Source organism: Mustelus asterias, chromosome 22, assembly GCF_964213995.1.
Source record: "Mustelus asterias chromosome 22, sMusAst1.hap1.1, whole genome shotgun sequence".
Classification (NCBI taxonomy): domain Eukaryota; kingdom Metazoa; phylum Chordata; class Chondrichthyes; order Carcharhiniformes; family Triakidae; genus Mustelus; species Mustelus asterias.
This window is the reverse complement of record NC_135822.1, coordinates 16,003,190-16,029,086: the sequence shown is the minus strand read 5'-3', so window position 1 is coordinate 16,029,086 and position 25,897 is coordinate 16,003,190. Positions and strand designations below refer to the sequence as shown.

Below are 25,897 nucleotides of genomic sequence, written 5' to 3'. Positions count from 1 at the left end.
CTTCTCCAACCTCTCCTCATAGCTAATGCCCTCCATGCCAGGCAACATCCTGGTAAATCTTTTCTGTACCTTTTCCAAAGCCTCCAGAATTGAACACTATGTTCCAAGTGCGGCCTAACTAAGGTTCTATGAATTGAACACTATATTCCAAGTGCGGCCTAACTTAAGGTTCAATGAAGCTGCAACATGACTTGCCAATTTTTAAACTCAATGCCCCAGCCAATGAAGGCAAGCATGCCATATGCCTTCTTAACTACCTACTCCACCTGCGTTGCCACTTTCAGTGACCTGTGTACCTGTACACCCAGATCCTTCTGCCTATCAATACTCTTAAGGGTTCTGCCATTTACTGTATATTTCCCATCTGTATCAGACCTTCCAAAATGCATTACCTCACTTTTGTCCGGATTAAATTCCATCTGCATCTCTCCGTCCAAGTCTCCAACCAATCTATATCCTGCTGTATCCTTTGACGGTTCTCATCGCTATCCGCAATTCCACCAACGTTTGTGTCGTCCGCAAACTTACTAATCAAACCAGTTACATTTTCCTCCAAATCATTTATATATATTACAAACAGCAAAGGTCCCAGCACTGATCCCTAAGGAATGCCACTTGTCACAGCCCTCCATTCAGAAACGCACCCTTCCACTGCTACCCTCTGTCTTCTATGACAGAGCCAGTTCCGTCTCCATCTTGTCAGCTCACCTCTGATCCCATGCGACTTCACCTTCTGTACCAGTCTGCCATGAGGGACCTTGTCAAAGGCCTTAGTGAAGTCCATGTAGACAACATCCACTGCCCTATCCTCATCAATTATCTTCGTCACTTCCCGTTGTCTACATGGACTTTAGTTAGGCCTTATGGCCTTATATATGGAGGCTCTGGAGGCAGTGCAGTGAAAGTTCATTAGATTAGTTCTTGGGATGAGATGGATGTCTATGATGAGAGGTTAAGAAAATTGAACCTATAGGCTTTGGTGTTTAGAAAAATGAGAGACGATCCCATTGAAATGTGAAATACTCTGAAGGGGCTTGATAGGATAGACACAGAAGTTGTTTCCCCTGGCTGGGGAATCTCGAACACAGGGACACAGTCTCAAGATAAGGGGCTGATTAGTTACCCAAGAGGAGGACAACTTTCTTCATTCAAAGAGTTGTGAATCTTTGGAATTCTCTACCCCAGAGGATTGTGGATGCTCCCTTGTCGAGTAGCTTTAATGTAGAGTTGCCGGTGTTGGACTGGGGTAAGCACAGTAAGAAGTCTCACAACACCAGGTTAAAGTCCAACAAGTTTATTTTGGAGCACGAGCTTCCGGAGCGCTGCTCCTTCATCAGGTGAGTGGGAGTTGGGTTCACATTCCACATTCCAACCATTATCTTGTAATTGAGTCTGTGTCTATATATGCCCTGTTTGTGAACCCAACTCCCACTCACCTGATGAAGGAGCAGCACTCTGAAAGCTCGTGCTACCGAGTAGATTTAAGGCTGGGATAGACAGATTCTTGGTCTCTTGGAGAATCAAGGGATATGGGGAGGGGGAGGGAGAATGGATTGGAGAAAGATGATCAGCCATGATCAAATTAAATGACGGAGCAGGCTCGAGGAGCAGCATGACATGAGTCCTCAATTCGAGAAAAACAACGCCTAGGAAATAAAATCACCTGAATCTCTGCTGACTTTGTCCTCCCTGCACCCCTGGGTTAAAATTAGGGTTCAATTCATTGCCAAGTCATACTCATCGAGAACAAGGGGGCAGAGATTTAAGGTGATTGGTAAAAGAAGCAATGGTAACATAAGGAAAAACTTTTCATGCAGCTAATGGAATGCACTGCCTGAGAATGTGGCGGAGGAAAGTTCAGTTGAGACATTTGAGAGGGATTCGGATTGTCTCTGGAAAGGAAGGATGCGCAAGGTTACGGGGAGAAGGCAGGGGAGTGGCTCAATGTGAATTGTTCCTGCCGAGAGCCAGCACAGACATGAGGGGCCAAATGGCCTCCTTACGCCCTGTAACAATTTTGGGATTCTGTGATCCCACACTTCGGCCGAAGGGGTTCAGTGGTGTAGGGAGGTCAGCGCAAGTGGAAAGGTGGAAACTCAGCTTTTAAAAATATAAAAAATTTAGTTTTTAAACCCGTTTTCCTGACACTTATCGAAGTTGCTCTTGTGCTGCTCTGGTTTAGCTTCCTGCCCCTTGACCCTCCCTCGACGCAAACAGTTCGAACCACATTTGGCCGCTTTCTCCTTAATCCCTTTTCCTTCATTCAATCTTGCCTCAACTATAAAGGCTGGAAGTGAAATCCACAGCCTCATAACTCCACCGGTGTGAGATGTTTCTCCCATTTCCTCCGGTGTCTACGGCCCCTCGCTCTTGACCCTTCAATTGGACCATCTGCTTGGAGCTAGCCTGTCATAGTTGTTGATGGGATGAATGTCTGGTTGGGATGAGGTGAGTTAATGAAGCCAGGGTTGCGCCACATCACACGCACAATTAGTCAAGGCCACCCAGGCTAACTTACCAGCCCTGAGTGCCAGCTGAGATTAGCTATGAAAGCCGAGGTCAAACCTTGCTGCAGCGCAGTACTGTTCCAGTACTTCGTCAAATTACCAGGCACTGCATTGCTTTTCCACTCTGGAAAGATTAGGAGATCCTGGCACCTAAGTGAGGCTTAAGCATACTGCTACTGCCCAAGATGGTTGTATGGAGACCATCCCAATCTCCATCCTCCAAAACCTGGGGCAATCTAAATTCATATACCCACCAAAATGTTGGCACCACATTTGGCTGGTTTGGACCATTTGAAGGCAACCTTTAAGCGAAAACAAAGGTCAAAGAGTAGTACAGTACAGTACAGTACAGGCCCTTTGGCCCACCATGCCTGCACCAACACATGACACCTTTCTAAACTGAAGACCTTTTGGCCTCTACGCGGTCTGTATCCCTTTATTCCCTGCCTATCCAAGATGCCTTTTAAGCATTGCTATTGTATCTAATTCTACCACCTCCTCTGGCAGTGCATTCCAAGCAAGGGTCCTTTGAATTGCTATGTAGGCACATGAGAAACTAAGACAATAAGCAGCTCTAACTTAGCATTTCACTTCCTGTTTAGGTTTTCTCAAGCGATAACGGATGGCAAAATCTATAGTTGGCATGGTATTCTGGCTGGCTCAGAGGGTTCAGGGTCAGCCGGACACGGGTGATGTTGGCCAGAGCCACAAGACGATCTACGAAGCAAAAGATGGGTCAACAAAAAAGGTCCATTCAGGTCTTACCCGTGGAAAAGATTGGAGACTTGCTTCGGATTTCCTCCATCTTTTGTACAAACAAAGAGTTCATTTCACGTTGAAGGGTGCCTGGACACTTCTGAGGGTTCTGCGCCAAGTGACAGGACTGCTCCAGGCCACTCAGACTCTCGAGGCTTTGAGACCCGGGTGAGTCGCAGCCCTTGCCGGCGACCTCCAATTGGCCGACATCGCCACTGCTGCAACCGACGCCGTGGACAATCTGGCATCGCCACCTCTGCTTGGGTTGGCATTGGACGGTGGGAATCAACCGTTCGTTCTCGGAGGAACCGCACTGACGTGCCCGCTTGCCCGCTGCCAGGGGGTCTGGCTGGTGGACACGTTCTTTCCACTTGCGTTCTAGATCTGGGCTCTCCCTAGAACCAATGACGCATTTCATGCAATTGGTGGCCATGCCAATCCTACCGCAGCCATTTATGGCACACCTGGTAAACACGCCTTGCCTCTGCTCCTCAGGCTCCAGTATGCGCACTCGGTGCGCCCGCCTTAAAGGCTCGCTAAACACCACACCCGCAGTCGCACGTGGCTTCTGACCTTCCCCCGACACCTGGCTCGTCCCCTTACCTTTAAAGACCTCTGTCTGCACTCCCCCATCGGTGCCAGCACTTCCAGCACCTTCCGGAGCAGCCTCAGAACATTCAGCATCCTGATCAAACTGAGGCTGGGGCATGTCGTCAGGCTCACTCGCTCCCTCTGAACTGCAGTCTTTGGTATCGAGGAAGATTTGAGGAAAGCCCTTTTTGCTCTTCTGCTGCCCTTTGGTGGGGGCACTGGCCGTCCTGCGGAGGATCTGACTGCTAAAAGAGTGCTTGCGAGTGAGCAGTACAGCAACATGACTGTCGAGCGAAGCCTGCTTTGGATTTCTGTGGAAAAGGCCCTTTAGTCCCATGACTTGCTTGATCTGCGAAAAAGACAAATAAAAACAACAAAAAAAACCCAATTTTAAGAATCATTCGTGACCTCACGGCGACCCCAAGTATAACATCAGACCATTGCGAACTTGGGCCGAGTGAACCGTAGGATGGTACAGCACAGAAAGAGGCCATTCGGTCCATCATGCCTGTGTCAGCTGTTATCAAAGTCCTCCCATTTCCCCATCACTTTCCCCATTATCCCGCAAATACTCCCCCCCCCCCGTCCCCAACTTTTGAGTATTTTGAAAGTTACTCTTAAATCTGCTCCCACCACCCTTTCAGGCAGTATATTCCAGATCACAGTCCACTCTGTGAAATGTATCTGCATGTCGCACACCCCCCCTTTGGTTAGTTTGCCAGTTACTTTGAATCCGGGTCCTCTGGTTACCAGCCACCCAGCAACCGGGAAGTTTCTCTTCACCTACTCCATCAAAACCCTGCATTATTTTGAACCACTCTAATAAATCCTCCTCTCCCCCCCCCCCACCCCTCCCCCCCCCCCCCCCCCCCCCCCCCCCCCCCCACTAACCTTCCCAGTTGTTGTAATCCTCAATAATTCTTACTGACATGAGGGCAGCCAGATTGGATCAGATTGTAAGGGGAATATTTCAGAGAGTGGCAATAGCAAGGTGTTAACGTGTCTCGGTACTTGGTAGAACAAGAGGTGTTACTGTCACTGATTAACACTGGCTAACAATACCCCAGTGTTGGTGGATCCTCTCTGTAGCATCCCTGTGATTCCCAATCATTAATGTGGCATCGATGTTAATGCGATTCCAAATAGTACATTGGTGCCATCAGTGAGGCATCACCGGGCACTGGTTCGGAAAAGGAACTGCTCTACTTTCTATCCGACTTGCATTCAGGAACCAGGTGCCCTGTAAATATGTTACTCTGTTGACATCAGCAGCAGAGTCTCTGACTGAACACCCTCAATGACTAGATGCTGCGTTCTTACCCCCATCTAGATCGGATTGGATTAAATCGTAGATTTGTAAATGACAGAAGGAGGCCAGTCGGGCCATTATTGTTGTGATAGCCCCCTGGAAGGGATACGATGCAGTTTCACACTGTGCCGACAGCTTCACGATACCTGTTAACTGGCTGTTTGTTCTGTGTGAGCCCAAATGGTTGGCAGGGTATCCATACAGGAGTTTAATTTTATTTATTAGTGTCACAAGTAGGCTTACATTAACACTGCAATGAAGTTACTGTGAAAATCCCCCAGTCGCCACACTCCGACCTGTTCTCCTATACTGAGGGAGAATTTAGCATGGCCAATGTACTTAACCAGCACGTCTTTCTTCGGACTGTGGGAGGAAACTGGAGCACCCGGAGGAAACCCACGCAGACACGGGGAGAACGTGCAGACTCTACATAAACAGTGACCCAAGCCGGGAATCGAGCCCGGGTCCCTGGCGCTGTGAGGCAGCAGTGCTAACCACTGTGCCACCATACTGCCCCGCCCTGTGGTATCTTGATGTCCAGATGTGCCCCCCGTTGCTGTCTAGAGGTGTGGGGGCAGGGAGGGGGGGCTGGCTGATTTCACCAGCCCCTAACCCTGTGACAGACTAATTAGGGGAGGGTTATTCCAGCCGGTGCCACCGATGGCGACCTCTTACCCCGGGGTTTCCTAGCGGCAGGGGGTGCGAACAAGGGGAAACCCTGTTGCCAGTGGCGGGACTGGAAATCCCACCGCTGGCCAGTGATGGGTCACTTCCAGCATTGCAGCACAGGCTGGGGGTGGGGTGTGTGGAAAACTCCATCTGGCTGAGACTTGCTTGTGGCTCAGTGCTGCCCAATGCAGCCAGGACATTAACTGAGCCAGGGCCCTTATATTTATCAAACACAAATGATGATGGTGATTACTTGAACCAAAGCCCAGACTGGAGACGGTTACAATGAGTACACCAGGTATAAACGGCGAGAATAATAATTTTCTGCTGAATATTTAATAGGTGTGCACAGCCTGACTGCTTCAACAGACAAATTGGGGGTAATTTAGACTCTGTGCAATGATATGGAACAGGTGATAGTGAGTCAGCAACTCATTCGACAAATCATACAATATGTATTTCACTGACTTCAGTGTGTGTGAGGTTTAAGGGGCTGTCAATTCATTAGTGCCTGTTTGTGTAAAACAGGCGCTAAAATATTGTGCGGAATCAAACATTACCCTCACCCCAGTGAATGTTGGACAAAACATGTAATCACACACCCACGTACACGGCACACACACGTACACCCTCACAACACACAGCACACACACACGTACACCCTCACAACACACAGCACACACACATACACCCTCACAACATGCACCACACACACACGTACACCCTCACAACACGCAAACACACACACACAAACTCTCACAACACACAGCACACACACACTCACAACATGCACAACATACACACATACACCCTCACACACACAACACACACAACATATACACTCAAAACACACACACCGTCACAACATGCACAACACACACACACACACACACAGCACACACCACACACACATACACTCTCACACAACACACATACACCCTCACAACACACACGTACACACACAGCACACACACAAATAACACACACAGCCCTCACACCTGCAAACACAGTGGGCCTGATTCTCCCATTACGATGCGCTAATTGTTTTGCGTGTCGGGTTGGGAGATATGTGTGTCGCCCATTTTGCGTGATTCGCACATACGTTCTTGACACATGCGTGTCTCCCACTGCCGGAGAGCAGGCACGGTTGAGACTACACTGAAACTAGCGGGAAGATCAGGTAAATGATTTTAATCTGTTTTTAATGTAATTTAAATGTGACTTTTGGGCCCGGGACTGAATTCTCCGGGCCCGATAACATCTCCCACCCCGCCAGGAGTATTTCATTCCGCAGGGGTTTCGATTAGCTCCCCACATTTGGGGAACTAGCGGGAGACCCCGCTGGAGTGAAAGGAGGCAATCGGGGCCCCCCCCCCCCGGGTCTTGGCCGGTGAGGGGTGGTGCCCCCTGGGCATAGGCACCCTGGCACTGCCCAAGGGGCACTTTGGCACTGCCCACCAGGCATGGGGCAGTGCCAAGGGAGCGGGGCCTATTGTGGGCAGGGCCTAGGAGCGATCGGTGGGGGTGGGGGGTCCCGCTACCATTCTGCATGGGGATCGGTCGGGGCTGGAGGGAGGCCAGTGGGCTGGGAGGGGGTGGGGGTGATCTGCCGGGGGGGGGGGGGGGGGGGGGTCTGCCAGAGGGGTGGGGTTTGCCGGGGTGGAGGGGTGGGGGGGGATCATTCCTGCGGTGGGGGGGTGGCTGGAGATCGGGATGCTCCGGAATGTAGGGAGGTTGGGGCTGGCCCGAGAATGGTCGTGGGAGCCGTAATCAGGCCGGGGGGGGGGGCAGCATTGCGAGGGTCCTGGGCTGGCCAGCGATCGAGCTGGCCAGCAAACGGGAGACTGACAGATCGGGGCCACTGCGCATGCGCAGAGTTCCAGAACTGCCAGACTTGGGCATGAATAGCCCTCCCCCCCGAGCTTTTAATGATATTCACGATTGTAACCTCTGCAGTGCACAGAGTGTGGGGAGATTCCAGTCTGAACTCCCACCGAAATAACAATCGTGAATTACACCATTTTCCCCACCAATTCAGCACTTAGAATGTTTTTGGGAGAATCGGGCCCTGCATATACACATGCACCACGCACTTACCATATAAACACCCAACGCACATGCCAAAATGCACACATTTGCACACGCACAATTATGCGCAAACATACACAATTGCATTATGACACTCAGATTTAGATGTGTGCATCGCTGATGTTCAGTCGCAGCTTTTGATTCCACACCGCTGTTACCCTGAAGCTGGAGTTTTGTGTAGCAGTTGTTAGCAGTGTTGTCGCTAGGGTTTCAGTGGAGGAAATAGTGGGTGTGGGAAATATTTGGCCCGTGCCCACTCATACAGAGCAAACACTCAGCAGTGCAATCGCACAGTCTGCCTGAGTCAGAAAACGAACATCGTTGTGGCTGAGCTGTCACCGGTCTGTCACCGGTCTGTCACCGGTCTGTCACCGGTCTGTCACCGGTCTGTCACCGATGCGAATAGTTGGATTGGTGATGGGAGCAGACAACCAGCCGAGGATGCGTTAATGCAACATTGAAATATTTTGGCTTTAGTGAATATTTCTTCACGAGGGTAATGAGGACCTTGTCGAAGTGAAAGAGGAGGTTGTTCAAGCAATAAGGAGGCCATCCTAAAATTTAATTATCAGCCTCACAAGTAGACTTACATTAACACTGCGATGAAGTTACTGTGAAAATCCCCCAGTCGCCACACTCCGGCGCCTGTTCGGGTACACTGAGGGAGAATTTAGCATGGCCCATACACCTAACCAGCACGTCTTTCAGACTGCGGGAGAAAACCAGAGCACCTGGTGGAAACCCACGCAGATACGGGGAGAATGTGCAGACACCGCACAGACAGTGACCCAAGCTGGGAATTGAACACAGGTCCCTGGCGCTGTGAGGCAGTAATGCTAACCATTGTGCCAACCTGTCGCCCCTATTGACTGAATAGAGGCCAATATTCAAATGAGGCATAAATGAGTTAGCAATTTGGGCTAAAGAAAATATGAAATTGTTGAAATCTCTAGAATCATAGAATCCTACAGCACAGAGAAGGTCATTTGGCCCATCGAGTCAGTACCAACCACAATCCCATCCAGGCCCTCTTCCCGTAACCCCACACATTTACCCTGCTGATCCCCCTGACATTCAGGGTCACTTTAGCATGGCCAATCAACCTAACCCGCACGTCTTTGGAGTGTGGGAAGAAACCGGAGCGCCCCCGGAGGAAACCCTCACAGACACAGGGAGAAAGTGCAGACTCCGCACAGACAGCCACTCAAGGCCAGAATTGAACCTGGGTCCCTGGTGCTGTGAGGCAGCAGCGCTAACCACTGTGCTGCCCAAGGAAGAAATCTCCAAGGAAGGGATACGAGGGAGCCAAGGGGTGCACAACAGAAGCTAGAACCAAGTATCAAAGACATTCCGTCTGACTGACAGACACGTTCTCCCTGCTGTTGGCTTCAGCTTGATATTAACTTTATCTTTGCTGAGCTTTGTAAAGATTTCTGTGAGCTGTCAATCATTCTTTGTGTTCCGCCAGTTCCTCTGGTCTCTCTGAGCCCCATTCTACCCCAGCTTGGATACAGGGCCCGTATCCTGCTTTCAGAATTCTGCTGGTGCCACTTGAGACACAACAGGAACGACAACTTGCATTTATATCACACTTTCAATGTAGCCAAATGTTCGAAGGTGCTTCATTGGAACATTAGCAAACAAATGTGACATTGTGACATACAAGAAGACAAGGTTGACCTAAAGCTTGGTAGGAGGTAGGTTTTCCAATGCATCTTAAAGAAGGAGAGAGGTTTGGGTCCCAGGAGTTAAGAAATGGTTGTCAATGGTGACTCAGTGAAAACTAGGGAGGTGCAAGAAGCCAAAATCGGAGGAGTGCTGATATCTTGGAGGGCTGGAAGAGATTCTAGAGGTAGGGAGGGGCAAGGCCATACGGGGACTTTAAAACAAAGATGTGAATTTTAAAATTAACATGTTGCTGGATCGAGGGCCAGAGTCTATCAGGGAGCACAGGGGTATTTAGACCATAAAACCATAAGACATAGGAGCAGAATTAGGCCACTCGGCCCATCGAGTCTGCTCCGCCATTCAATCATGGCTGATATTTTTCTCATCCCCATTCTCCTGCCTTTTCCCCATAACCCCTGATCCCCTTATTAATCAAGAGCTATCTATCTCTGTCTTAAAGACACTCAATGACTCGGCCTCCACAGCCTTCTGCGGCAAAGAGTTCCACAGATTCACCACTCTCTGGCTGAAGAAATTCCTCCTCATCTCTGTTTTAAAGGATCGTCTCTTCAGCCTGAGGTTGTGCCCTCTGGTTCTAGTTTTTCGTACTAGTGGAAACATCCTCTCCACATCCACTCTATCCAGGCTTCACAGTATCCTGCATGTTTCAATAAGATCCCCCCTCATCCTTCTAAACTCCAACGAGTACAGATCCAGAGTCCTCAACTGTTCCTTATATGACAAGCTCTTCATTCCAGGGATCATTCTTGTGAACCTCCTCTGGACCCTTTCCAAGGTCCAGCACATCCTCCCTTAAACATGGGGCTCAAAACTGCTCACAATACTCCAAATGCGGTCAGACCAGGGCCTTATACAGCCTCAGAAGAATATCCCACCCACTCTGTTTGGGTGAGTTAGATCATAGAATCATACAGTGCAGAAAGAGGCCATTCGGCCATCTGACTTTCCCAGCATCCTCCTTCACGGCACTCCTTAAAACAGCGCACCTTACAGCTGCATTCTTTACTCTGTCCAGACATCTCACATCTCTATCCACACAGCCAATACACACTAACCCTCAGTCTGTGATCCTCTCACAGCCCTGCCTCACAATCACCTTCCATAAATGTTGTCCTTCACTGTAATGCAGACAAACCATTTTCTAACACTCAGAATTCACTGCTTTCTCTCCTCGGGGGAAAGAAACAAGCACTCAACCTCCGGAAGAGGCAGAGAACCAGGGTGGGAGTGAATGGGTGGGAGTGGGTGGGTGGGAGTGGGTGGGTGGGAGTGGGTGAGTGGGAGTGGGTGAGTGGGAGTGGCTGGGTGGGAGTGGCTGGGTGGGAGTGGCTGGGTGGGAGTGGGTGAGTGGGAGTGGGTGGGTGGGAGTGGGCGGGTGGGGGTGTGTGGGAGTGGCTGGGTGGGAGTGGGTGGGTGGGAGTGGGTGAGTGGGAGTGGCTGGGTGGGTGGGAGTGGGTGGGTGGGAGTGAGTGGGTGGGAGTGGGTGGGTGGGAGTGGGTGAGTGGGAGTGGGTGAGTGGGAGTAGGTGGGTGGGAGTGGGTGGGTGGGAGTGGATGAGTGGGAGTGGGTGGGTGGGAGTGGGTGGGTGGGAGTGGGTGAGTGGGAGTGGCGGGGTGGGTGGGAGTGGGTGGGTGGGAGTGGGTGAGTGGGAGTGGCTGGGTGGGTGGGAGTGGGTGAGTGGGAGTGGGTGGGTGGATGGGAGTGGGTGGGTGGGAGTGGGTGGGTGGGAGTGAGTGGGTGGGACTGGGTGAGTGGGAGTGGGAGTGGGTGGGTGGGAGTGGGTGGGTGGGAGTGGGTGGGTGGGAGTGGGTGAGTGGGAGTGGCTGGGTGGGTGGGAGTGGGTGGGTGGGAGGGGGTGAGTGGGAGTGGGTGGGTGGATGGGAGTGGGTGGGTGGGAGTGGGTGGGTGGGAGTGAGTGGGTGGGACCGGGTGAGTGGGAGTGGGTGGGTGGGAGTGGGTGGGTGGGACTGGGTGAGTGGGAGTGGGAGTGGGTGGGTGGGAGTGGGTGGGTGGGACTGGGTGAGTGGGTGGGTGGGAGTGAGTGGGTGGGGCTGGGTGAGTGGGTGGGACTGGGTGAGTGGGAGTGGGTGGGTGGGAGTGGGTGGGAGTGAGTGGGTGGAGTGGGTGGGAGTGAGTGGGTGGAGTGGGTGAGTGGGAGTGGGTGAGTGGGAGTGGGTGAGTGGGAGTGGGAGTGGGTGAGTGGGAGTGGGTGGGTGGGAGTGAGTGGGTGGAGTGGGTGGGTGGAGTGGGTGGGTGGAGTGGGTGGGTGGAGTGGGTGGGTGGGAGGGAGTGGGCGGGTGAGAGTGGGTGGGGTGGGTGGGAGTGAGTGGGTGGCTAGGATTGGGTGGGGTGGGGGTGGGTGGGAGTGGGTGGGTGGGACTGGGTGGGTGGGAGTGGGTGGGTGGTGGTGGGAGTGGGTGGATGAGAGTGGGTGGGAGTGGGTGGGTGGGCCCTCTAGTGCCGGCTACTTGATGGCCCTGGCAATGTTTCTCCTTTCAGGAGGCTGCAGGTGTCAGCAACTTTCTGAAAAGGGGAGGCTCCTGAGGCATCAGTGTTCCCCCCTAAGGGGAGAGCTGATCTGCTCGCTGTCTGTAGACTTGGGTTTGGGTCTCTCGCCTCCTTGGGGCTTGATCTCTGTGTCCATCCTCTCTGCCCTGTTGCAGTGTTGTGGTCGGGAAGAAAGCAGCTGGTGTTGGTCTTGTTGCTGCTCTTGCTCTGAGGTGCAGGGAAGAGCTGCTCCCAATCCATGTTGGGGCTGGCAGCCAGTGAGCACATTGAAGATGAGTGAAGGGCTACACAGATGAAGTGACTTCCAAGAAGTTGGCACTCACCTGTCAAGTACCTCTCTGAGGAGGAACCCTGTGAGCAGCAGCTGCCTTTCGCCTGGCCATGGCTGCAGCTCATCACTTTCACTAATAAAAGGCTTCTCAGCCTGTCAGTTTCATTGAAGGGGTGTTCCTCCCCCTCACTGCATACTCACCTCGGTGACCCTGGCAAATTGCTCACAGCTCAGGAAACAGGCCCACTGCCTGCTAAGGCCAGAATCCGAGGTTAAAACAGAGCTCCATGACCTTCTGCATATTCAAATAGCTTTACACCTACCTGCGGGTGAGGTGAATTTGGTCTCCCAAGCTGACGTCACTTTTATAGGATTTAACTCCCAGCACATATCCAAACACATCTTCCCTTGCCTGCAAAAGTTGCCTCAATCTCTAACCCTGGACACAGAACAGGGGTGGGAGTGGGTGGGTGGGAGTGGGTGTGTGGGTGGGAATGGGTGGGTGGGTGGAAGTGGGTGGGAATGGGTGGGTGGGAGTGGGTGGGACTGGGTGTGTGGAAGTGGGTGTGTGGGTGGGAATGGGTGGGTGGAAGTGGGTGTGTGGGTGGGAATGGGTGGGTGGGTGGAAGTGGGTGGGAATGGGTGGGTGGGAGTGGGTGTGTGGGCCCTCCAGTGCCAGCCACTTGATGGCCACTGGCAATGTTTCTTCTTTTAATTCCACAGCCTCACAACTTTCTGGGATAGATCTTGACTCTGTCCAACGGTGTAAAGCGAGTGATAGTCGGCCTCTCTGTTTTATTTTGCAGCTGCCGATTATATCTATTTAATCCAAATCTATCCAATTGGGAGAAGAGGTTTCTCTCGCCCTCCATTTTAAATCTTTCACAATTTTTTCTATGGTCCACCTCATATCTGATCTCCCAATGACTGGAAATAGCTTCTGTGCCTCTCCTCATACTTTTAAATGCACATCGCCCCATGACCTGCTGAGTTCAAATGAGTATTTCTCTTGTATTTCTTCATATATATCACCGTTCCTTCATAGTCGCTGGGTCCAAATCCTGGAATTCCCTCCCTAATGACATTGTGGGTCAACTCACGGCACATGGACTGCAGCGATTCAAGAAAGCAGCTCACCACCACCTTCTCAAGGGGCAACTAGGGATGGGCAATAAATGCTGGCCGGCCAGCGACGCCCATGTCCCTCGAATGAATGAATGAATAACACCAAACAGTCTCTCAGCGAATCTGGACTTTGCCCATCCCTAAATATCAACATATGGGGCCTACTCAATATTGCACACCATACTCTAACCCAGGTCTTACAGGGCTTTATGTAGATTCCTCATTGTCCTCTTGGCTTTTGATATTCTAAGCATCAAAATAGCTTGGGGTTAAAACTGCGTAGGGTGGGAGGGAAAGGTGAGAAATCCAAGTCCCAGTGTTTCAGGGCCATATCACGGGAACAGTTACAGGCCTGCAATTCATGGCTTCAGTAAATACCTGCCTTCAGACTCCAGACAATACTGAGAGAGAATATGATAAATCTTGTTATCTTACAAGCACTCAAACATGATTCATAAACCAAGTCAAGCTGTCTTGCTGCTCACGTGATCAAAGGCCATGATGTGGAGATTCTGGCGTTGGACTGGGGTGGGCACAGTAAGCAGTCTCACAACACCAGGTTAAAGTCCCAACAGGTTTATTTGGAATCACGAGCTTTCGGAGCGCCGTTTCTTCATCAGGTGAGTGACTCAACTGATGAAGGAGCAGCACTCTGAAAGCTCGTGATTCTAAATAAACCTGTTGGGCTTTAACCTGGTGTTGTGAGACTTCTAACTGTGCCCACGTGATCAAAGTTCACTGACAATTTGTTATCTATAGAAATACATAGAAGTTACGGTGCAGAAACAGGCCATTCGGTTCAACTAGTCCATGCTAGCTCCACACGGCCTCCCTCGCCTTTTCAAATCATCCCATCATCATATCTTTCTACTCCCTGATGTGTATTTCCAGCTTCCCCTTAAAGGTATTGATGCTGTTTGCCTCAGTGACCCCATGTGGAGCAAGAGTGATTTCAAGAAATTAGATATAGCTCTTGGCGCTAAAGGGATCAAGGTGGGGAAGGGGGAATCAGGATATTGATTTTGATGATCAGCCATGATCAATATGAACGCTGGACAGGCTCGAAGGGCCGAATGGCCTACTCCTGCTCCTATTTTCTATGTTTCTAAGTGCTACATTCTCACCATTCCAGTATTTGTTTATTGGACTTATTGGTGTCTGTCCTATATTGATGACTCCTAGTTTCGGACTGTCCCACAAGTAGCAACATCTTCTCTTTATCTACCCAAACAAACCCCTGCATAATTGTAAAGAGCTCTATTAGACTATCTCTCGTGGTTCTCCTTTGGAGGGAACAGAGTCCCAGGCTATTTGGCCTTTCCTGATAGTTGCAACCTCTCAGTGGTCTCACAAGAATGAACTCCAGGCCAAATACCTCCTTTACCCAAAGCTCTGCTGCTGGCACAGTGGGTAAAAGTCCCAGAGTCTTGTGGCACAGGATGGCAGGACCTGGGATGGCACACGATTACTCAGAAGTCAAATTGCTGTCCTCGGCCTTGTCTCTGTGGCAGGATACTGTGCACGTGTCACATATAAGGGACAATCGCCACACCTCCCCAGCAGGTAAGTGATTGGCACAGGTTGGTTCAAGAAAGAAAAGGAAGTATGCTACCCTTGAGTCCAATTGGAGCTCAATTGGAGCTTTCAAGAATGAGATGGATAGGCTTTTATTAGTTAAGGGTATGGGTCAAAGATGGTGCCAGAGGTATAGATTAGTCATGATCAAATTCAATGACTGTATAGGCAGTAGGGCCTTCTCCCTTTGACTAGTTCTCCCAACTGCCCTGGGAAAACAGAGAGAAATAAAAGACTGTAGGCGGGGTTTTCCCACCATTCCTGCCACGGGATCTTCCAGCCCCGCCGACAGCAACCCCTCACCGCGGGTTCCCCAGCGGTGGAGAGTGCAGGAAACCCCATTGACAGTGGCAGGACAGGAAGATCCCACCGCAAGCAAGGGGGGGGGGGCCCCAAACCTAGAAATCCCACCCAAGTTCAATGGACTTTTCCATGGTCCGCCCCTCGCCCACTACCATTCCCATGGCGGGCGGAACGGGAAAACTCGCTCTTCTGTTTTTCCCTCCACGGTCGCTGCCTGAGTATTTCCAGCATCTTCTGTTTTTATTTCAGATTTCTGGCACGGGGGATCTTTTGGCTTTTCTGTTGTAGAGAGGGACGTCCAGTCCTCGCTGCCATTCCCATGACATGACCATCAGACCCATCATCCCCTTCCCCCTGGGAATGCCACGAACTATAGTTATCTCCACCATTTCCCTCCTACTCTTCCCGCAACTCCGCATTACCCTCCCTTCAGATAGATCTCCCGTTTCTTTAGAAAATTGCGAGGGCCTGCGTAGGCAGGAGGTTCTCATTAAAGGAGAGGGTACGATGCTAGGAGGAGGTTGGGGGTGAGGGGGGGGGGTGGAGGGGAGGGGGGGTTGGTAGGTAACGCTCGTTAGGATCAGGAAACAATGCATCGCCCTTCGAGGGCATATGGTTAGTCGGTGGTGAAAGATGTTTGGTGGAAGCGGGTGTGCAGCCAGTGTGAGTTCTGGTGGCAATCCGGTTGATATTAGTCCAACAGAATGTGTGGTAGCACCTTTGGCATAGCCAAATAAAACCATGCTGTAATGAGATAATAAAAAGCACTGATTCTTGAATCAAGTGGCAGTGATTCAAGAGCCGGAGGTTTATGTTTCTTAAAAAAAAAATAAAGTTTCAAAACAAAACCAGGCAGATCCAGGGGCTTCTCAAATAGTTTCCCAAAGAATTTGGCCGTTCAATTTTCTGTGAGTTTGTCCAACTCATGACTCCCACTTCAGGGAAGACAGCCAGGCTGTCTCAGGTTTGACTTAGCCAATCAAATAGAACGACAAGAATCCCAATTAAACAACCTGGGATCAGAGTTATTTCTAGTTTCTAAAGCCATCCTGTTACCGTAGGCCGGAGCGAGGGGGCTCTGTGGGAAGCCAAATGGTCAATGTAGGTGCACCCCAATCTTCGAAGGTGGTACCCACGTTGGGGGGAGGTAGGGGAAATACCACTACCCTATCCACTGTAGTCCAGTAAAACATCTCTCCCTAACCGTGCAGCTTGTAAGTAAAGAGTGAGGTCCGGTTAACAGTAAAAGTAAACGGCTGTCTATTGATCATTGTGGTGCCAGCATGGCCAAGGACAAGAGCTGGTTACCATGCCAACTGCCCGGGTTGCTCGGACATTGGGGGTTGAGGTTTAAAGTTTATTTATTAGTATCACAATGGCTGACATTAACACTGCAATGAAATCATTGTGAAAAATCCCCTAGTCCCCACACTCTGGCGCCTGTTCAGGTACACTGAGGGAGAATTTAGCACGGCCAATGCACCTAACCAGCATGTCCTTCCATGTGGGAGGAAACTGGAGCACCCGGAGGAAACCCACTCAGACCCCGGGGAGAACATGCAAACTGCACACAGACAGTGACCCAAGGCCGAATCGAACCCAGGGCCCAGGACAATGAAAGAAGTTGGGAGCCCCCTGGGATCCACTGGCTGATGGCTGGTGGTCACGGGGGAGATGGCTGAATCTTCACTTTAGTCCACGGACAGTTCAAAAATTCACCAAGGCAAATTGGGAATCAAGAAAAACACAAATAAACCCCAAAGACAGGTGACCTAAAAGGTTAAAAGAACTGATCGATTTTTTAGGGGCAAGTGGGAGAAATCAGTCAACGCCTGTCCAAGTGTGACTGAGGAGTGCCTTATAGTGACAGACACGGTTAATGCTTAGCACAATTAACACTCTCAAGTCACACATAACCTGTCATCACCAGTGTGCTACTTTCCCTGATGGAACAAGCTTCCATATAAATCTGCTCAAATTAAGCATGCCGTAAGTGACAGGGTTATGGGCCGGGTACTGGAAGGAGGGATTAGAAAGGGCACCTGGGTGTCCTCGGGCTGGCATGGACGAGGTGAGCTGAATGGCCTCCTTCTGTGCTGTAACTTTTCCGTGGTTCTATGTTTTATGACCTCCAAGTGACGGAAGAAACATTACCAGATGTTGTTAACTAATCCAAGCTTCTCCTAAGAGTCAATCATCTTATGGTTTGTACGGCACTGCTGTCTAACCTGTCATAGGATGGGTGGAGACACCTAGACTGCCTCAGGTTTGACTTAGCCAATCAAACAACCACAAAAATCCCATGTCATGGATTGGATAGTTCAGAGCTGTTGCTAGGTTAAGAAAGATGTCTGCAGCTGAAGTAATGATGGCCAAACAATGTGAGGAGATTTTAAAGGTCAGGACTTCACACACAGATGGTTGGACCAAGGCTGTAAAGTTGCCTTTCTCAGAATCAGCCCTTGACACTAAGTTGGCCATTTGTGCTATCTATCGCACCCTGGATCTGTCAGTGCATTCTCCACTTGTGACTGTAAAACATGTACACGGTACATATCAAACTAAAAACCCTGGATCTTCAAGTCAGAGGGTTAGTGAAGTTACGATGGGCAAGCATAAAGAGATTGGGTAACATTCAAATCCAGATATGAGCTGAAAGTAGTGTGTCAAAGCAACTCAGAAACATCGATGCTCATGATGACACTAGCAGAGAAACATGCAGCTTTGTGATTGGTCTCACTACACCTTTCCCTGAGTCAGGACAAGTACCTTCAAGGCTCCTAAAAACTCTGAGCGTGTGAAAGTGGAGGTTTAACAGAGAGAGTTGCACTGTAAATCACAAACAGACAAAGTAAAAGTTGGTAAGAAAACAGATCTTGCATACAGGACATTAACATTGCTGCTATAACACTCGCAACAGTCTGACGAGACACACAGAGTATACACTTTAAAACATCTCTGCACCACCGGGGACAAGCCACACTATTCCACCATATCGCTGGGTGGCAGTTGCTGGCATCATTGATTACACATCAATCCAGTTTACATCCCATTAAAAAGACACCAGGATTGGAACTCTGATGTTTCACCTCTATTGATACCTATAATGGCATGAGTAACGTGTGTATAAGCACTTATAATGGCTTGTGCACAATGCTGGCATATTCAGGTGGGATAACACTTGTACTAGGACTAGTATTGTAACTTCAAAATACTGAAATTGGAGTTAGAGGCTACTTACCTGCAGTGAAACCAATCGCCAGTATTCAGCTGTGTGCCAGTGTTACTGGGGATATTGGGAACTGCCATGAATCTGTGCCAACATTTATACCAGGAATCATGGCAGTAGATAGGCACAGGTAAAACGGGCTTGCATTGTCCGGCCTCTTAACATGTCCCTCAGAAATGTCTTTAAATGATTGATCCACATTGAGTTATTTGATAGTGCAATTACTGTTATTATGTAGGCAAGCTCAGCAGCCATTGTGGGCAGAGCATAAACCAACCAACAGCAATGGGATAAATGGCCGGCTAATCCACATACAGTGGGCTTAGTTGGGGGTGAGGGAGGGAGTGATGTTGGCCAGTACACCAGGAGAACTTCCCAATGTTTTCAAAAATCCTGCAGTCTTTGGTACCCATCTGGATTAGCTTCTCCAGTGAAGGGCAGCACCTGTGACTCGTAAGTGGTTCCCCGGTGCTATGCCGGGATTGCCAACTTAGAACTAAAGTCTCACGAGAGTGGGTCTTAAACCCAAAAAAAAACCCTTCTGAGTTAAGAGCCAAGAGTCACACCAATGGACCCAATCTAATGAGAGAGGGTGCATTGGGTTGGTATCAAGGGAGGTACTAGCTTTTTCCTCATGGTGGCCAAACACCTTGTTCCATTCCAAGCAAGATCTCTATATTCTCTTTAAAGTCCAGGTAAACTCCACAAGAAGAAACCTGGAGAGATTATTTGAGGCTCTGTCTGCTGTAGTTGAAAGATGATTAAGTCTACAAATAGGGACATATCCAGATTTGACATTGTACCAAAAGAAAGACATTGCTGAAATACACACACATGGACAATGGTGCAGCCTGTAAAATAGGATTACAGAAAATGGAAATATACATTGAAAAGTAGAAGCTTGACAGGAAAGAAGGATTGATGAGAAGTTGGCCTGTCTAATTTACACCCCCTTCTGCTGCAAATCTCTCTTCAAATGTCCCCCAAAGAGCATTCTGACTAAATTAGAAATTTTAAAAAGACTCTGTCGATGCATCTTAAAATATGTTTGCAGTAAATGAGTGCACACAATGTCCCACCTATTCAAGCAAAGTTTGTCTCTCCCACCTCCTCCCTTGCAGCAGCATGTCGAAGATAAATGCAATACTAAAAATCCAAAAGGCTTAACTTTCTTTGATAATCGTTCCCTGACAGTAAACAAAACTGGGTGATCGCACTCTTGTTCCTTTGATAATGTGCATCTGTGAATTCGAGGCTGCCTGACACATGAATAGACTTTTCCTAAGCACCATCAAAGACAGGATGTTCTTTCTTGCTATGATAATTATCTGCTTACTTTAAGAACATTGATATATTCAGTTGGTCCGGTTAATCAAAGTGATAAGTTGCTGAGCTCAAAGGGTCCATCTGTTCTGCATAGAATTACATAAAATGTACAGCACAGAAACAGGCCATTGGGCTCATGCTGGTGTTAATGTTCCATATGGAGCGGCGCGGTGGCACAGTGGTTAGCACTGCTGCCTCACAGCGCCAGGGACCTGGGTTCGATTCCTGGCTTGGGTCACTGTCTGTGTGGAGTTTACACATTCTCCCTGTGTTTGCGTGGGTTTCCTCCGGGTGCTCCGGTTTCCTCCCACAGTCGGAAAGATGTGCTGGTTAGATGCATTGGCCATGCTAAATTCTCCCTTAGTGTACCCGAACAGGCGCTGAAGTGTGGCAACTGCGATTGCAGTGTTAATGTAAGCCTATGTGACACTAATAAATAAACTTTATATGAGCCTCCTCCCACCCTACTTTATCCAACCCTAACAGCATATTCTTCTATTCCTTTCTCACTATTAAATGCAAGTATGCTATTTGCCTCAGCTATTTCCTGTGGCAGTGAGTTCCACATTCTCACCTATCTTGACTTGGAACCATGTCGCTATTCCTTCAGTCACTGGATCAAAAGCCTGGAACTCCCCTCCCCCCACCTCTAACAGTGGACCTACACCACATGGTCTGCAGTGGTTCAAGAAGGCAGCTCACCACCACCTTCTCAAGGGCAAATAGGGATGGGCAACAAATCCTTGCCAGTGGCACCCAGATCTTGTGAAAGAATTTGATGTAATCTGCACAAATACTTACCTTGCATTAAGTTGATCTTTCTCTACACCCTAGCTATGACTGTAACACTACACTCTGCACCCTCTCCTTTCCTTCTCTATGAATGGTGTGCTTTGTCTGTATAGCGCGCAAGAAACAATACTTTCCACTGTATACTAATACATGTGACAATAATAAATCAAATCAAAAATAAATGATTCTCTTGAATTCCCTGATGCTTTTATTTGCAACTATCTGTTTTTTTATTCATTCATGGAATGTTAGTTAGGCCAACATTTGGTGTATATCTCTAATTGCCCTGGAGAAGGTGGTGATGGGCTACCTTCTAGAACCATCGGAATTCATATAGTGTAGGTACGCCCACAGTGCCGTTAGGAAGAGAGTCCCAGGTTTTTGACTCAGCAACAGTGAAGGAACGGCAATATACTTCCAAGTCAGGATGGTGAGTGGCTCAGGGGGGGAACCTGTAGCTGATGGTCTTCTCATACTTCCGTCGATGTTGCTCTTGGTGGTAAGGGTCACAGATTTGGAAGGTGCTGTCGAAGAAGCCTTGGCAAATTGGCTTTGAATAGGGAGTGAATAGTTAAGGTGGTGGGTGGATGGGTGACAATCAAATGAGCTGCTTTGTCCTGGATGGCGTTGAGCTTTTTGAGTGTTTAGGAGCTGCACTCATTCAGGGGAGTAATCCATCACATTCCTGACTTGTGCCTTGTAAATGGTGGAAAGACTTTGGTAAGCCAGTAGGTGAGTTACTAACCACAGAATTCCCAGTCTCTGACCTGCTCTTGTAGCCACAGTATTTAAATGACTGGTCCAGTTATCTTATCAAAGTCTTATATTGGTGACCCCTGGTTTTAGACTCCGCAGTAACTGGAAACATATTTACTACATTGACCCTGCCAATCCCATTTATCATTTTAAAGACCTCCATCAGGTCGCACCTCAGTCTTCTTTTTTCCAGCAGGCGAGTCATATATCCCTAAAACACCAGGTCCCACTGGTTTAACTTATAGTGCTGGATACCTGTAGCTGTAAAATCACTCAAGGAGCTGAACAGTATCCAGGACAAACCAGTCTGCCTGATAGCTATCTCATCCATTAGCCTAAAGATCAGCTCATTGCTGAATTTTGTATTATTTACTTGATGCACTGCAGCGATTTGCCAAGGTTTCTTCCGTAGCACATCCCATTCCTGTGGCCTCCAGTGCCTGAAAGAGCAAGGGCAGCAGATGCACGGGAATACTATCCAAGATCCTATGGAAATCACATAACTTCACAACTTGGGAGTATTTCGGCCACTTCTTCATTGTTGCGAGATGAGAATCTTGGAAGTCACTGTCTGACAGCACTGCGGGAGCTCCTTCACCACTCGGACTGCAGTGGCTCGCTGCCTTCTCAAGGGTAACCATAGAAACCCTACAGTGCAGAAGGAGGCCATTTGGCCCATTGAATCTGCACCGATTCTCTGAAAGAGCATCTTACCCACTCCTCTACTCTACCCTATAACCCCATACCTTTACCATGGCTAATCTACCTAACCTACACATCTTTGGACACTAAGGGACAATTTAGCACGGCCAATCTACCTAACTTACACATCTTTGGACACTAAAAGACAAATTTGTATTGCCAATCTACCTAACTTACACATCTTTGGACACTAAGAGACAAATTTGTATTGCCAATCTACCTAACTTACACATCTTTGGACACTAAGGGACAATTTAGCATGGCCAATCTACCTAACTTACACACCTTTGGACACTATGGTCCTATTGCCCATCTACCTAACCTATACATCTTTGGACTGTGGGAGGAAACCGGAGCACTCAGAGGAAACCCACGCAGACATGGGGGGAACGTGCAAACTCCACACAGACAGTGACCCACAGGCCGGAAACCGAGCACAGATCCCTGGCACTGTGAGGTAGCAGTGCTAAGCACTGTGCCAATGTGCCACCTAAAGGGTGGGCAATAAATGCTGGCCTTGCCGGCGACACCCTTCAAATGAAGACAAAAACAGAGGGGAGAAACTGAGAGGCTGAGGGGAACTGCCAGGAAAATTGAACAGGGGCTTCAGCGAAAATAACCATTTCTTGTCTTTAAATGTTAACAACCTGAATGACATATGCTAAAGAGCATAATAGGGATGTCAACTTTGCTTACGGAATAGGCCGCTGACAGGCCTCTCATCCGATTTGATATGTTCTGACATCCTTCCCTAGTCTAAGGTGATACAGATTTTCAATTCCGCTCAGGCACTGCCAGTCTAATGCGGAGCTGGCTTGTGCATTTGCGGCCAGGAAACAAGGCAAAGGGGCACACACGGACATCTCTGAGAGGGAGAAAATTAAAGCTGCCTTCTAATCTCGGAGCACACCATCAAAAAAAAACAATTTCCATTTGTCTCAAAAAATATTACCCACAGCTGATTAGATCTATTCCTTCTGTCACTTGTGGTTTTGCCAGATGTCCTGTCTGTAAGCATTTTGCTTTGACAGAACTGGGTGAATGAGACTGATTTTAATCATCACCTTATTTCTTGCCTCCTTTAGCGCAGATGTCTCTTAATTAAAATAGGCCCAACACTCTGTTTCCTGATTTTTATTGGAAAGGGTGGCATTTTTAGCAGAGAAATGCAATGCCATATTTAACTAGCAGTATTCAACACCTCTCCAGCTTTGCTGAATTCTCAGTAGAGTCATACAAGTGTATTTGTGTCGTTGGTTGTCTTCCAGCCTTTGCGGTGTCTGATGCAGTCAAGGATTACAGTATAAGGAGGGGGGGGGGGGGGGCAGTGGGTGGGCATAATTTCACACTTCTGCTGGCAAAGCATCAGCTCATTGCATTTGAACAAGCACTGTCCGGAACGCTCGCTCAGTTTACACATCTTAAATAAACTTTCAGAAAAACTGAAGGAAAGTGCCTGAGCATTTTTCTTTTGCAATTATACATGATCCGCATTTTTATTCATAAACATAATTGTATCGTGGCAGGATTCATTGGGAATGCAGAGATGCGGCCAGCCAAGACTCTTCCAGATTGTAGACCTGGCCCAAACAAACCACTCCTAGATATATCTAGAATTGTCTGGAATTAAGAATCTACTGATGACCATGAAACCATTGCCGATTGTCGGAAAAACCCATCTGGTTCACTAATGTTCTTCAGGGAAGGAGGTCCACTGTCCTTACCTGGTCTGGCCTACATGTGACTCCAGAACCACAACAATGTGGTTGACTCTCAACTGCCCTCTGAAATGGCCCAGCAAGCCACTCAGTTGTATCAATTGCTCAAGAAGGCAACTCACCACCAATGGGCAATAAATGCTGGCCAGCCAGCGATGCCCATGTCCCATGATGGAAGTAAAAGAAGAACACAGAGAGTTGGCCGGCTAGCTTCCTCGAGAATAGTCTTTGATCGGCTAACCATCTTCTAGATCATAGATGGGGAACCAGGTAAATATCTTCTAGAACACAGAGGGGGAAGCAAACCCAAAGTCCTCGCGAAAATAGAGGAGAACCCAGCCCAAGATATTCCAGAATATAGAGGGAACACCCAGCCAAAGATATTCTAGAATATAAAGGAACACCCAATTGAAGCTGTTCTAGAATTTAGAGGGACCGCACAACCAAAGATATTCTAGAATATAGAGGGAACATCCAACTGAAGATATTCTAGTGGGCAGAGGGATAATCCATGCAACAATCTTCTAGAACATACAGCGGTGACCATTCATGAAATGTCCAGGTAATGAATCCACACACAGCCAACTCACTGCTTACTGGAGCTTACTCAGCATTGACCCCAAATGTTTTTTCAAGATTTCCTTAACTAACTTTTAAAGATAAATAACATCTGATTAAATAATCAAAGAAGGTTCAAAAAGTTAATGATGTAACTAGGATTTCCCTCTACACCTGAATGTGGCTGAAATGATTTTGTCGCTTTGATTCATTGAACAGAGAAACACAATGGGATTAGCACAATGACTGGCCAGCGTTGACTGGATTAACAGGTGGCATTTCCCTCTCTTCCTCCCCAGTCCTCACTCAGGTGGGTCAAGCCTCAACAACTCCCTCCTTTTTTCTTACTCACTCTTCTCCCTCCATCCACTCCTTCACTGAAATGAGTTTGGTTCCATTTACTCGGATACCATTTAGTTACAGGGGAAAGAAATGAGAAAGAGCGCCACCTACTGAATTACTGAAACATCAGCACAAGAGGATATCAAACGATGGCAATCAGCAACTGAACCAAGATCACTTTCCTTACCAAGAGGCATCAATCGAGCGTCTAACACAAGTTCCAAGTCATAGCTACAAAGCAGAAGAGGTAAAAGCTTTGAATAGCTCCAATGAGATGCACTCACCTTACCACTGATGTCATTGACAGCTACATGAACAAAGATGGAGGCCTCCTCCATCCCCTCCAGGTACACATGCCGATAACCTGAAACCAGGGAAGGAAACAGGGTTAACATCACAGCCATTGTTCTCAGGATGGTATACGAGCGATGTGAGCGCTATTTCTGTCTATCTCCTTCCACAGGTTGGAAACCGAACAATGAAAGATGTGAAATTCAGGTTTGGCGATTTAGGGCCTGCAACTTGCTGCAGCTAAACATTGGGAAGGTGAAGACACTGGGGGAGGATTTTCCCATCCTGCTCGCACGCAGTAGGTTTTATGATGGGTGGGCGGGTACAGAGTCTAGCGGGGGCTAAAAATAAGAATTGCACTTGCATGGCACAGTGGTTAGCACCGCTGCCAACCACTGTGCCATGCCAGCGACCTGGGTTCGATTCCGGCCTCAGGTCACAGTATGGAATTTGCATGTTCTCCCCGTGTCTGCGTGGGTTTCCTCCGGGTGCTCCGGTTTCCTCCCACAGTCCAAAGATGTGCAGGTTAGGTGGATTGGCCATTCTAAATTGATCCTTAGTGTTCCAAGATGAGTAGGTTAGGGAGATTAGTGAGGTAAATACATGGGGTTAAGGGCATCGGGCAGACGTGGGCCTGGATGGGATGCTCTGCTGGAGAGTTGGTGCAGATTCAATGGGCCAAATAGCCTCCTCCTGTACTGCAGGGATTCTATGATTCTATAAAAACATTTTGCAATTCTCTCGATGGCAGGTCAGGTACCCTGCTGACTAGTGGCATGAATGCCATTTGCA

At 48.8% G+C, this 25,897-nt stretch overlaps 1 protein-coding gene across 1 annotated transcript in view; it reads right to left on the bottom strand.

The window, feature by feature from the left end:
* LOC144510244 (1-phosphatidylinositol 4,5-bisphosphate phosphodiesterase eta-2-like) overlaps positions 1-25,897 on the bottom strand; it is an 84,351-nt gene that overhangs the window by 20,164 nt on the left and 38,290 nt on the right. Inside the window, exons 12-13 of the mRNA XM_078239738.1 lie at positions 25,099-25,178; positions 3,273-4,203 (exon numbers count right to left, since the gene is read on the bottom strand). Coding sequence (XP_078095864.1) covers positions 3,273-4,203; positions 25,099-25,178 — 1,011 coding nt within the window. The remainder of the gene's footprint in view (positions 1-3,272; positions 4,204-25,098; positions 25,179-25,897) is intronic.